This window comes from Vigna umbellata, chromosome 8, assembly GCF_029865625.1.
Source record: "Vigna umbellata cultivar VRB3 chromosome 8, Vumbellata_1.0, whole genome shotgun sequence".
NCBI lineage: Eukaryota > Viridiplantae > Streptophyta > Magnoliopsida > Fabales > Fabaceae > Vigna > Vigna umbellata.
The window spans coordinates 38,468,662-38,483,504 of NC_142172.1; the positions used below are offsets into that span (position 1 = coordinate 38,468,662).

Consider the following 14,843-nt stretch of genomic DNA (forward strand, 5'->3'; position numbering starts at 1 on the left):
AAAAGCATTTTCTCATATGTTGTGGTATAACATTTTGAGTCTGAAACTATACATTTGAGTGGCTAGATGACGGCTCGACAGTTGATGCACATAGGTTTAACAAACAATAAAATAGGTTTTTAAATGTTCTGAAATTATATTGATAAATAAACTTTAAGTCTAACATAATTATAGAAAATTAACTTGTAAAATAAGATTTGAAAGTGTAAATTTGTCTATCTCTAGTAAATTTGTGATCTTCAACATTTTAAAAAATGAAAAAAGAAAACCCCCTCAAATATGAATCTTGATTGATTAAAAAAACAAAATTAGAATTTGCTTAAAAGTTGATGTTATTCAGAAACAAAATTACCATAAAACATAAACTGGAAATAAAATGGAAGTACAGATATTCCAGCATCTCAAAGGCTGCAAATTACAACTTTTTAAGACTTGTGATGAAGGGCACCGTGTTGTTCAGAGGGACCATCATTTGATACTTGATGATGTCTACACACTTTTTAGATTAGACTTTCAGTGAAATTCATCATATCACGTAGCGACATGGTTCTATTTTAAGCTATATGCATGTTATTGTTCTTCAGATGGGACAAATGTACCTAAAGACAGCATCAAATGAAGATTTTCATTGCTCAAAACATTATGGAGCATCTTAATCCATATACCACCTCGGCCAGATTAAATTCTGATTCTACAAAATACAAACTATTGCATGACAAAAAGGAGTGAAAATTCTTAATCCTTAGAAATCCCATGGTAACAGTCTCAATAAGAATATAAAAAATGAAATAAAATTCATGTTTGTATTTATAAGGTTACGATAACTTTTTTGTTATAATTGGAATGCCTAATTAGAAAAGCAGGTTTCATATCTGAATTCAGTACCATATTTGACTTTTGGTTCAAATCATATACCGTTTAACAATTGCGTTTATTAATTATATGCTTCTCTGTATACAATTTGTCCATTTAGAATTATCAATTAGAATAAATTTTGTCGACCAAATCCTGCAAAAACTTACGCTATTAGAAGGAAATCAACGGAAGATTTTTATGTAAAAGAATTAAATTGTTATTTGGCTACAAGGTGTTACCATTTATTATTAGATCAGTTGGAGCAAGATATACAAAATATAATATAACCAAATTAGTATGTAGGTTTTACAATTTATTAAAAATACGATAATCTAGAACTTTTAACTAGTGTAAAAGGAGATTCACAATGAGACAAAAAGGGAATGAGTAGGTATGCCTTTTTTCTGTACAATAGAAGCCACAAATATTGAGAAAAAAACATAACATTGACATCATTATCATTAAAAAAATTATCTACAATCTAGGTCTTAAATCAAGAGCTATCTACAGTGTGCCTGATAGAATTCCATATACAAATATGTATATTGAGCTCCCCCGAAGAAACAAGAAAACTGAAAGGAATCAGAATAAAATCAAGCGGGGGGAAGAAAATTCTCAGCAACAGACTTCAATCTGAGAGAACTTTTTTCCTACATGAAACAATCTCACAAACAAACCTCTCTTTTGATGAGGTTGGACCAATACAGGTTATCATCACTCTATTCCATTAGTTTATGTGCCCTTGTTGAGGAGAAAGAGAACCCCATCTTCTTCTGCCTGGAGAATAAGAAATTGTTCATCCATTTGTAAAGAGATAGCCAATGGATAATTATATTTGAATCGTCTTCCAGAATCCCAGTGGTTACTGCTGAAATGCAATGCCAACTGTTCAAATGACCCAACATAGTTACATTCCTGAAGTGGACAGGGACATGGAGAATAGATGCAAGTCACTTCATGGTTATTACTGGTCATGCAAAAATAACAGACAACCACCAACAGCTCTTTGCTTGCCTTTATGGAAGAGCGATACTTCTCCAACCAGCCTATCAAGCACAAATTTACTCCGGTTATACTGATGTACAAGATCCATATTTGTCAAAATGTGGAGGAATGATGGGCTAACATCCTGCTTAGCTGTTGGGGACAGAAGAGTTCCCAGCACATAGAGAACAAACAACCTCTTAAAATCATCTCCAGCCTCGGCAGTTGCCAAGCTGTCCTCTAAAAGTCGCACTGAAATTCCATGATTCATCGCATTGTAACTGCTCTGCAAATCTGAAATCAAGTCTTCTGTACCAGAGTTCACCACTTCTTTGCCACTGGCTGATAATCCCAATACTGTCTCCACATCTTCTGGAGTTACTGGCCATGCACACTGCTGATCCCTAAGCTGCAATTAGTAGCGTCAAACCTCTCAAATAACCAAAGACACAAACTGCGTCGAAGAGTTCGACATCTAAGTCCAAGGAGTCAGTAAAGCCCATGCTCTTTACTGATTCCTTCTGTTCAGGTGTGAGGCGCTGTAACACATTGAATAAGCGACCTGGATAGCATCTCGTTACCAGTTTAGTCTGCAGTATTTAATCTTTAACAAGATTCATCAACTATTGACATGAATTAACAAACCAACCCATGTGCTTAGAATTACCTGTTTCCTTGGCTTGGGTTCAGGGGCAGAAGCACCCGAACTCAAGTAGCCATCCCACACTTCAAGTGCATGCCTAGCATACTTTTCCTTCTCTTCAAGACTCATTGACTTCCATGCATTTGAGGCAGCCTTTGTCGCCTACCAAAAGAAAAACAAAATATACTAAAATTAACGCCATATTCAGTTCAGCTACAAATGACGAACAGCATCAAACCTAGCAATTCAAAAAGTAAAAAAGGTACTCACAGCTTTAAGGCCTGGTGACCTAGGAGGGGAAGCAATGCACTCTTTGATAAATTCCTTACTGCAACAATTGATTTTAAGACTTAGTAAACAATTAATCAAAACACACACAAAATAATAATGATAATAACCGTAGTAGCAGTTGTGATTTAATTTCTACGCACGGTCAGTTCACACAGTCAGTCAATGTAATTTCAGATTTAAGAAGTTAAAAGAAATCACCTAAAATACACCCAGGAACATGCAGGACGAGGAATCAAAACTTCGTTTTCCTCTTCGTCTTTTTCCTTTGCCCTTCTTCAATTATAACATGTTCTTCAGCCATTTGGTTTATCATCATCGTCATGACATCCACATTCTGAAAAAAATTCAAACTTAAATAAAATAAAATAAATAGTTCTGACACCGAGATGTCAATACATACTTAAAAAAACATTGTAATTATTCTTGTGATAAAAAAACAAAGAAAATAAAATCTAAAAATAGTTATTTTTTAAAATATATATGTATTTAAATTTGATAATTTTATTTTATAATTGATTAATATAATATTGTATGACATTTTTATTTAAAAATTGATGTGATTTTAATATTTTACGTGAGTTTTAATCTTTTAAAATTTTAAACTTAGTCTCTACTTTTAAATTTTTCATTTCAATTTTAAATTATTTTTAATTCTAAATTAAAATTATTTAATAAAAAAATTAATTTTACTAAAAATATCAATATAATATTTATTTAAAAATTAATTTTGATTAAAAATAAAGTTGTTTTATTAAAAATTAAATTGAATATAAAACACGTTAGTTTATTAAGATATTTTCATTATCATTTAATACAATATTAGATTAACATGTAAATATATTTTTTAATTATTTTATTAAATTAAAAAAAATTAAAAGCAGTAAATTAATATGTGATATGTTATTCATTATTTATTTATCACTTAAAATAAATTATTAAAAAAATTAAATTAAACAAAATTGATAAAAAATACTAAATTAAAAGATAAATAAATATTAAAACTGAATTGAACAAAATCAATAAAGACATAGACAAAACTAATATTTAATTTTTACAAATTTGATATCTAAACATTGTAAGAAAATAGATGAAAATTTCAATAGAACATACTAAAAAAAACATTTCATTTATCTTTCAATAATTTAGTTAAATAACATGTGTACGATCCATGTTTCAAGCATAATTATTTTTACAAAATAAAAATTCTGTGAGTTTTTAATATATAAGTTGCTTTATTAAAAATATTTATTTTTTCATCCAAAAATATTTTGAATGAAGTTTTTTTCCGAGCATATGTTAGGCATTAGAGAGGTTCTTTGTTTTTACTTTCTCTCGGAAGATTCTAAAAAAGGCACCACTTCAGTTAAAAACAAAACACCACTAATCATGGTAAGTATGAGTAATTTTTTTACAAATATTTGTAAGTGTTTGAAATTAAGTTATGAAATTATTATTCATAATATTTTTTAATTGTAAAATTACCTACGAATTATCCATATAAATTGTTAATGTAAAAGACATTTTAAGAAAAACTATTCATATAAATTCGCACAAAGTATATTGGAAGCTTGCAACTATGTATTTATCATTGTTGTCTGTTTATTTACTGACATAGAAGAGAGAGAGAAAATATAAATTGACCATATAAATTGATTTAAAACTAACTATAATCAAAATAGTACATAATAAGTTGTTGATTTTTGTAATAATTATCTTAATACTTTTATTTGGATGAAAAATTTAAAAGACTGATATCTTTTAGCAGTGAAATATGTTTTTTGTATGAAATATTTATGAAGAAATTTAAATTCTATATTTAATGAAAACATCTATCTTAATTAAAATGGTATCGTTTTAATTTTATAAAAAAAGAAAATTTGGCAATCTTCCTTCATCTCTGTCTTTTATTTTTATCTTTCTCATCATTTTTTTTTCTCTGAAAATTGATTGTCTCCTAAATAGTGTCTGATTTCTATATTGTTTAGTTTTACAAGAAGTTTGTCCCAAAGTTACTTAAATTTATAAGTTCTTAAAAATATTTCCTGTTTCCGATCACATAATAAAAAAATTGCATTCCTCGAATTTAAAACACCAATTATGTAAAATTAAGTAATTTTTCATAATGAATTAAACTTGAATCTAAAGTTGATTTTGAGTTAAAATGATTTTAGATAAATGAACTTGGTATTAGATAAAAAAATCACATTAACTTTTATCGGTGATTTTAGAAACAAAATCATCTAAATATAGATATCATCCCTTTAAAATTAATTTAATAATTATTAAGCATACATTTTGTGATAATTAATTTAGTTAAATTTATTTTATCATTTTTAATATCGACAGTAGTACAGCTATATTAAATACGTATAAAAAAATTAATATTTATAATGATCTTGAAACGAGCATGAATAAAAATGAATTCAATAGGTGTATCATGAACTATAAGCTTGAAAATGAACCTGTAATTTGTTTTAGTAAGTTCTAAATTTAAAGTTTAGTATTAAGAAAATCAATTCAAGCAAAAACACTATTACTTACTGTTCCTCTTCAATGATAAACGACGTCGTTCACCTTTGTCTCACGCAAAATTATCCTTTACGAAACTCGCCCTGAATTTCTATTTTTTCCCGTTTTCCAAATTTTCAACTATCCTTGCTCCTCCGTCCGCCGGAGAGATCAATGCCAATCCACTAAACCCCCAAACCCATCACCGCAATGCGAGTCTCGAACCCCTCCGCGGCAGCGCCGTCGCCCCATGGCGACGACCACCGCATCTCCAACCTCGGCAGCCGCGACGCCGAGTCCCTGTTCCGCACCAAGCCTATTGCTGAGATCCGGAAGACTGAGGCGGCGACGCGGAGGCAGATCGAGGACAAGAAGGAGGAGCTCAGGCAACTGGTCGGCAATAGGTACCGCGACCTGATCGACTCCGCCGACTCCATCGTCCGCATGAAGGCCTCCTGCAACGGCATCTCCAGCAACATCACCACCGTGCACGGTCGCATCCGCTCCCTCTCCCTCTCCCAATCCCAGTCCCAAGCCAAGCTCCATTCCCAGTCCCGAGCCTGGACCTACGGCGCCGCGTGCCGCGTTAAGTACCTCGCCGACACGCCCGAGAACATCTGGGGCTGCCTCGACGAAGGGATGTTTCTGGAGGCCGCGTCGCGCTATGTGCGTGCCAAAAACGTGCACCATCACTTGTTCGTCGATTCTGATGACCAGAAGAAGAAGTTTCTCTCCAATTTCGCCATGCTCCAGCACCAGTGGCAGATCGTTGAGAGCTTCAGGGCGCAGATCTCCCAGCGCAGCCGCGATCGGTTGCTCGATCGCGGCCTCGCCATTGCTGCTTACTCCGACGCGCTTGCCGCCGTCGCCGTCATCGACGAGCTCGAGCCTAAGCAGGTATTTAGTTTCTTCGCATTGAATTCTGGGTTTGTGCCTAGATTTGTGGGTGTGAACTGTGGAGTGATTAGTCGACTAAAAAAAAGATTTGTATGGACTTAATTAGTTTAAGATTTGGACGGTTGCTGGATTCGATTTAAACTGATTTTTTTTTGTAAAACAGGTATTAGGATTGTTTTTGGAATCGAGAAAGTCGTGGATATTGCAAGTTTTGGGGAATGCTGGTCCTAATGATGCTTCCTCCTTGGTGGTTTCGGTATTGTGCGATGTGTTGGGTATAATTCAGGTTACTGTGGGTCAGGTGGGTGAGTTGTTTTTGCAGGTTTTGAATGATATGCCCCTTTTTTACAAAGTCATACTGGGATCTCCTCCGGCATCTCAGTTGTTTGGTGGGATTCCCAATCCTGACGAGGAAGTTAGGCTCTGGAAGTCATTCAGAGATAGACTGGAATCGATCATGGTGATGCTTGATAAGCGTTACATTGCTGATACCTGTTTTGCTTGGTTGAGAGAGTGCGTGAGCAAGATAAGTGGAAGAAATTTGATTGATGCCATTGGAAGTGGCCAGGATTTGGCTTCTGCTGAGAAATCAATAAGGCAGACGATGGAAAGCAAGCAAGTTCTTCAGGGGAGTCTAGAATGGCTGAAGAGTGTTTTTGGCTCGGAGATTGAGTTGCCTTGGAGTAGGATTCGGGAACTTGTTTTGGAAGATGATTCAGATCTTTGGGATGAGATATTTGAGTCTGCTTTTCTTGGCAGGATGAAAGCAATTATTGACGTGAGATTTAGGGAACTAACAGGTGCTGTTGACGTGGTAAACTCAATTTCTGCTGTAGGTGAGTTGTTTACCAAGCTGGATGATGTTCAGGTGTACTTGAGCAGACCTTCTACGGCCGGTGGTGTTTGGTTTCTAGAATCGAATGCCAGAAAAACTGGAGTTGCTTCTGGGTTTAAAGTTCATCCTGAAGAGAGTGAATTTCACTCTTGTCTTAATGCTTACTTTGGTCCTGAAGTCAGTCGAATCAGGGATGCAGTTGATGTTTCTTGTCAGAGCATCCTTGAGGATCTTTTAAGTTTCATAGAATCTCCAAAGGCATCTCAAAGACTGAAGGATCTGGCACCATACCTGCAAAGTAAATGTTATGAATGTGTATCTTCAGTATTGATGACACTGAAAAAAGAGCTTGATAGTTTATATGCCCCAGCAGAAAATAGTGAATCGCCAAGCGCTGTTACTGTTGAAAAGTCTCTTTTCATTGGACGAATATTGTTTTCATTCCAAAATCATTCTAAACATATACCCCTGATACTTGGTTCTCCCAGATATTGGGCTGGTGGAAGTGCATCTGCAGTTGCAAAATTACCGTCTTTGGTGAAACAATCTCGATTTGGATCTGATTCTACTATCTGTGATAGTCCAGGGAAACAAGCAAGTCTTGGCTCTAAAAGACAAAATTCATTTTCCATAGCTGCTTTGCTTGGGGTGAGAGAAGGTGCAAGCCCTGAATTGGAAGAATTGAATAAGACTATAGGAGACCTTAGCATTAGAGCTTACAATTTGTGGATATTATGGCTCTCGGATGAACTTTGTGCCACTGTATCTCGGGATCTTAATCAGGATGATGCTTTATCTTTGAGTACACCCTGGAGGGTAAGTGATAGTCATTTCTCCCTTGATGTGTTTTTCATTTTGTTTGTACGTGATGGCTTAATCTTGTTTTTCTTTTTCGTAAGATTATGATTTGTCAATATTTCATTTGTGAACGTTTAGTTTTTTATGAACCCTTATGTCAAACTATAATAGTTATTTATTCCTTTTGTAGACCCCTGTTTTTAAAAAGTTTGTTAGGTGTGAAGAAATGGAGAAGAAAAACATGACAATGAGGATAAGAAATTCTTTACGGATATAGAGTAAAATGAAAACAGAGAATACAGGAAGTCAGCAAGTTTAAGCTCCTCATTCCATTTGTATGTATATCACCAGCAGGGAAAACCACTTATCAAATTGATATTGGACAAAACCTTGATTCTTTTCTGAGCATTTGTAGCATAGCTTATCAAGTGATTATAGTCTGACATGATAAATTGTCTAACAAAACACAGCATTATGAACTTTTACTCTGCAACTGTTGTATTAACGAATCTTGTGGGTATTGGTGATATACCTAATAAAAAGTTGTGGCCCTTAAATATAAAATCAGATTAACGTCTGTTTGCCTTCTTGAAAGGGTAATGGGTGTCATCAAACTCACATCGTCTTGTTCTAATGTTGTTATTTCGTAGTGGGACCTTGTGTTGGCGATATGTTGGCCAAGTTATAGCTTTTCATCTTCGAGTTTTTTATTTTTGCTTATTTGGACAGGGATGGGAGGATATCATTATCAAGCAAGATCAATCTGATGAGAACCAGTCGGAGATGAAAATTTCTCTTCCATCTATGCCTTCTCTGCACATCATCTCGTTTCTCTTTAGAGCTTGTGATGAAGTTCATAGAGTTGGAGGTCATGTACTTGACAAGAAGATTTTGCATAAACTTGCATCAAGGCTACTGGAAAAGGTAGGTTTTCCTGTGGATGTTTTAGTCTGCTTGATCATAATTTTTACCATCGTGACTTTCTCACTAATTTGTTTCCTGTCTTTCCTCTTTGTTATTTATAGAAAATGAAATTTCATTTAAAATAAAAGAATAATGATGGTATGGATAATGTATCCTCAAAATAATATAGAACAGAAGACATTAGACAATAAGAAGTGAACTAAGAATGCATGAAGGAATCTCTCTGCAGTATTTCAATACCATGTTAAGCATAAACTGAAGTTTAAATTAGTTGTATTAACTGTGGCTGCGTTCCATTTTCTGTGTCAGAGATTTGGAGCAGTTCTTATTCTCGGATTCATGCTGCTGAACTAAGTCATTATAAAAAAAAATTATTTATAGAGTTATACTGGAGTTGTTCTCATGTCACTAGAATCTTATAGTAATGGAAAAAATAAGCATGTTATCTGCAAACCCCACCCCCACACCCTTGTAAAAAGTAATTGCAATCAAGTTATTGAGAACCTGAATGATTATTGGTTAGTGGCCAAACGAGAACTCAAAAAAGGGAGATTCCGTTTCAATCAGGTCCTTTAAAGCACAATTTGACGTGCTAAATACTTTTGATCTCGTCATTTATCTTGGTATGTCTATTGGTCTATGAGTATAGTTGAACTGGGGCACTTTTTACTAGTTTTGGTGCTAAATGGGATACGAAAATTCCTGAAATCTAGAAGGCCAAAATTTTATCTGCATAGAATTGACGAGAGTGGATTTAAATGAGAGTGAATAGAAACACGGGCATGCAAGTAGACCCACCTTTTTTTCGTATTAACATAATGTTGTCTGCTGGCATTATATGTTTTTACGAGGGAGCTACGTATAACTAAACACTAGTGTGTCTTTTTCACATGGGTTCTTATTCTTGTTGTAAACCAAATTTGAAAATGTGTCCTGACAAAAAATTGAGAAGTTCCTATGAGTATATCTTGAGTGAATGAGCTGGTGTGTCTTGGTATTCAAAAGGGCTATAGAAGTTTCTGAAATCTAGAAGGTTAAATTTTCCTCCGTATACTAAATGAGAGAGTGCACGTGGGCTTTCAATTATGCTCTTATTTTTTACATTGGCATAATATTGACAGCTAGCATTACATGCTTTTTGCAATGTAGCATCCGTAAAGAAAAAAAAATAGTTTGGCCTTCGCAATGCATGGGTTAATCCTTTTGAAAACGCATTTTTGATGAAAACAATGAAAAATGTAAAATTACCATTAAATCATTAATTTCTTCTGCAGCATGTAGCCAAAAACTAATTATTGTTGTATCACTTCTTCATTATTAGTAAGAAGACTAATGTGTGTGCACAACACAAAATTCTTTATATTCCTTCTGGGTTTCTCTCTTCTTGACATGGTACCGTAGCACTACCATCATCCATAACCTGTTTTGTCACTAATTCTTTCAGCATTAACTAAATGAGACCGATTATTGATTTAGTTACGGTACCATCATCCATAACCTGTTTTGTCACTAATCCTTTCAACATTATCTAAATAAGACTGATCATCTATTTAGTCAGGGTACTGGATTAGTGATAGAAATAGTGTGTCAATGATAACTGCAGGAACTAGTATTGTACGTAAATATTAAAATATTAAATTTTTAATATCATATTTAAAATGACTTGTAGCATAGTGGTTAAAGTATGCTTTACTAGCCCAAGGTTGTGAGTTTTTGATTTAAAATGCCAGGGTTTTTCCCATTTATATTGTAAAACTGATTCCATCAACATCTTAACCCTGCCCAATAAGCTTACTACAGGTCTAACCAATTTTCCTCCGTTTTTGAAAGTTCTGATTCATTTCTTGAATTCAATATTTTCTTCCTTTCACAAAGCTCAACCATCTCATTTTTGGGGGTGAAGGAGTACCGGGCTCCAATGTATTTCTCGAATTCATTGGATTATTTTTCTGGGCAAATGAATTAAGGAACCATCGATCCCTTCTTTACATAGTTTCGTTCTGTCTCCTTTTCTCTACTTCTATATGTGTACTGCAACAACCTTCTTCAAGCTTCAGCAAGCTCCCTTTCTGCAAACTGAGCAAGTTCCGCCTATTTCTTTCTAAAATCATTTTATAAAGGTATACGACTCAACCAGTTAGATGTGAGCTCCAGTCTAAGCCAGCCAAGTCATACCGTCCGTATCAAGTTGAGTGCATAACCTATCCATAGGGGTACCCAGACTGGCCATATTACCAGTTTCCAATTCTAGTGATCACTCGAGTTAAGTTTTACAACTGCTTATAGTGCTTTGTTGTTTATATTTTACCGTGAACACAGGTACATAGCAAATATTGCTCATATGAAAGTGTCATTGGGGACCCTCTCTTTCTGTAATCCAGCTTAATTAAAGTGCTAAAGGAACCCTATTTTATTTTGAGATCCCCTAAGCAACAGATTGAGACTGAATTCCAGTTCCATTTTAATAATTTTTTTCTACTTAACTGTTTAATTTTTGCATTTAATTTTCTAGGCAGTGAGTTATCAATTTATTGTGCAAAGTGTCATTGTTGACACACTCTTTCTGTAATCCAGCTTAATTAAAGTGTAAAAGGAACCCTATTTATTTTGAGATCCTTACTCCACAGATTTAGACTGAATTCCAGTTCCATTTTAGTAGTTTTTTATATTCAATTGTTTAACATTTGCTTGTAATTTTCTAGGTTATCAAGTTATCATGCGTTATTGTTCCAGTGACTTTTCTGCTATTTTCTTGACGGCATGTACATCTACAATGTTTATATCTTATTATACAGGTAATTGGAATCTTTGAGGAATTCCTCTCCACCGAAGAGAGTGGTGTTCACCAAGTTTCAGAAAAAGGAGTTTTACAGGTTTTGTTAGATGTCAAATTTGCTACTGATATTCTCTCCGGCGGTGATTTAAATGCGGTTGGGGTACCATCTAGTCAACCAAAAGCAAAGATGCCTGTCAGAAGGAAACAAGAACAAAGTTCTGCAACCTCTGCCATTAAAGAACGTTCAGATCAATTGTTAACTCGTCTTTCTCAGAAGCTGGATCCCATAGACTGGCTTACGTAAGTATCTTATTCTTCTGATAAAGTTTTCCTTTCTTTGTTTTGGTATGTTGAAGGGACATGAGATGTGCAATCCATGAACAGATGCCTTATATAACGATTACATATGCAAGGAAGTTGCAAAGTTAGGTAAGTTTATAATTAGAAAATAGAATAATAGAGCAGAAAAATTTCCAAGGGGTGCGAGTGAAATAGATTTCTAAAAGAAATCTGGGATTTCAATGAGGCCGTAATTCATTTCAAGCAACAGCGTGGAATCTGAGAGTACATCCATTGCACAAGCATGGTCCATTTTTTCAATCTGAAATTTGAAACATTTTTTCTTTCTTTTCTTTGCTCTAAACCCATGGTTAGAGAAAATTTGTAGATGCATTTCTTGCACAGGGTTAAATTGGTTGTGTAATGATTTGAAGAACTTATATTAATTTCTGCAATGTCATCTCAAATCTTCTTTCTTTATCTTAAAGGTATGAACCATATCTCTGGGAGAATGAGAGACAATCATACCTCCGACATGCTGTCCTCTTTGGTTTCTTTGTGCAACTTAACCGCATGTACACAGATACTGTTCAGAAATTGCCTACTAATTCAGAATCTAATATTCTGAGGTGTTCTACAGTTCCCCGGTTTAAATACCTCCCCATCAGGTTAGTCTGATCTTGTTTCATTTCTGCTTTGTCTGTCATTTCATAATGCATAGTTACGAACTGGTCTCCAATACCATTATTTTATTTATTTAATTTAAATTTGCTTAAAATGTAATGGTTTATTCACTAACTACTTTTGTGAGTAGTTTTTTGCGAACAAACCTACTGATGTACACTACGAAGCAAGTCATTAATGCTCTAAATGTCATATCGTATTTACAAACTTCTTGGTAAATTCAGTGCACCAGCATTGTCCTCTAGAGGGACAAAGAAGACATTTACTCCTTCGTCAAATGAAATCTCTTCAAGGAGCTCATGGAATTCAATTACAAATGGAGAACTTTCTCAGAAGATAAATTTGGATGACAGTTCAAGTCTGGGGGTGGCAGCACCATTACTGAAGTCTTTTATGCAGGTAAGCCCTTTTCAAATATCGGTACTATTTCTTGCCTTATTGCAGTTTAATTTTGTACAGTTATTCTTTAATTAAGATATTATGAGATGTTGATATTCCATAACTCCATCTGCACATCATATCCATACACATCTATGACACTGCTGCTGCAGTGAACTCCATCCATTTATGCAGCCACACATATGTATTTTTAAAACAAGTTATTTTTATTGACTGTAGAGAACTGTTAAACGAAATTACAATACATAAGCTAAACGTCATGATATTTGGTCAGCTCTCCCGCAGTATTTGACATAATTAATACCGAGTCATTTCAAATTCTTAGACCGGATTAAACTTTATCCACTACTAGTACTACTATGTATTACTTTAGCCGGGAAAAGGTTATCCGCTCAGTTATGATTGCTTCTTTTATTTGTGGTGCAAATTCTTTATAATTGTAGCAGAATATTTTCTTGCTATGTTTGAGCATATAATATGGTATTGCTTAACCAAGTACATTCCTATTGCGTTGTTTACAATATTAGCTGCATATATGCAAATTTTTGTGTAACATCTCGGTGGTAACATTATCATATTAAATCTGTATTTATATACGATAACCTCCATTCTTATGTCTTAATTGTGATCTAGAATACGTTATTTGATTGCTTAGTTGTGTAGGTACTTGATACCAGTTTTTTTTTATTTTTCTAGGTTGGAAGCAGGTTCGGCGAGAGTACTTTTAAACTGGGATCCATACTAACTGATGGACAAGTTGGCATTTTTAAGGATAGATCTGCAGCTGCCATGTCCTCGTTTGGAGATATTTTACCTGCTCATGCAGCCGGTCTTCTTTCATCTTTTACTGCACCCAGATCAGACTCATGATGCCCCAAGCCAATGATTATTGTAATGCACCCTACTTGCTCCTTTCAAGGTCTCGTTTCCATAAAGTGTGATATATGATATAATCATGAAACCTTCCCAGCCCTCCACCTTCATTCGTGACACCACTCTATTAGAGCAACTCTAGAATCATTTTTGGAAGCTTCATCTCCAAACATCCTAAACATCTGTGGAGCAAATGGATCAATAAACTATGGGATGAAGATTCTTAATGTTGATTGCCCCGGTTAACTTCATTTTATCATTTTGTCTTGGAAACGGTTGTGAATATAGATACCCAAATTTTAAGCATGACGAAACTTGGCAAGCAAAATTAGAGTAGATGGCAGATTCAAGTTCGCGTGTCATATAGCCCAAGGAAACTGAAATTCTTGATATTGTCAGAGTTGAGAGCTGCTATAATTCATGGCTACTGTATTGCGTGGTTCTACATTTTTGGTGTATGTCTATAGTTGCATAAATTCAATCAAATTATCTTGTTAGATTTATTTTAATGTTCTGATTACAATGTAACACTGTATTTCAAGACGCATATTCAATGAATTGAATTCTATAAACAAGCAGTACTTTATTTATTTTGTATTTTTCATTATGGTAAGTGTATCTAACTCGAAATACAGCTCAGCATCAACCAATATAATTGAACTTTTATAGTTGTTGAGTAAAACAAAATAAAATAGCAATTTAGTAGAGACATATCACATGCGAACGTGAGCAATTCTTTTTATATTTTTTGAGAATCTGGCACTTCCTTTTTTAACTGGAATGGAATTTTTCAATTTTAAATTTGGAATCTAATTGCCGTCCACTTTTTGCTGCTGCCTTTTTCTTATTCCTACAAAGAAGATATTGTCCAAAACTAATTTTCAGAACTATTTCTGGAATGTTATGATACATTGTTAGACACTTTTCATAATATAACTATCTTTTAGCTTGTACGTCACACAAATTTGTGTTTGTATTATATAAAAAATAGCTACATGACAAGTAGTTTTACAATATAAAGTTTTTCTTCCTTTTTTAAATCTTTCATAAGAGTTTGATAGGTTTAATCTACTAGTTTCATGTAGTTCTGTTTCTAT

General features: G+C 34.3%; 1 protein-coding gene and 1 pseudogene across 2 annotated transcripts; one reads left to right on the forward strand and one right to left on the reverse strand.

The window, feature by feature from the left end:
• Positions 1-1,685: 1,685 nt before the first annotated feature.
• Positions 1,686-3,114, reverse strand: LOC124848901 (uncharacterized; annotated as a pseudogene). The gene is made up of 4 exons (XR_015781534.1): positions 2,972-3,114; positions 2,753-2,810; positions 2,507-2,644; positions 1,686-2,429 (listed from the first exon to the last, which is right to left on the reverse strand). The product of XR_015781534.1 is annotated as an uncharacterized LOC124848901 (transcript).
• Positions 3,115-5,362: 2,248 nt separating this feature from the next.
• Positions 5,363-14,350, forward strand: LOC124848899 (Vps51/Vps67 family (components of vesicular transport) protein). The gene is made up of 7 exons (XM_047326725.2): positions 5,363-6,178; positions 6,342-7,829; positions 8,541-8,735; positions 11,531-11,811; positions 12,279-12,458; positions 12,699-12,873; positions 13,570-14,350. Exons 1-7 carry the CDS (start codon positions 5,492-5,494, stop codon positions 13,741-13,743), a joined length of 3,180 nt encoding a protein of 1,059 aa, XP_047182681.1. The 5' UTR covers positions 5,363-5,491; the 3' UTR covers positions 13,744-14,350.
• The last annotated feature ends 493 nt before the right edge of the window (positions 14,351-14,843 follow it).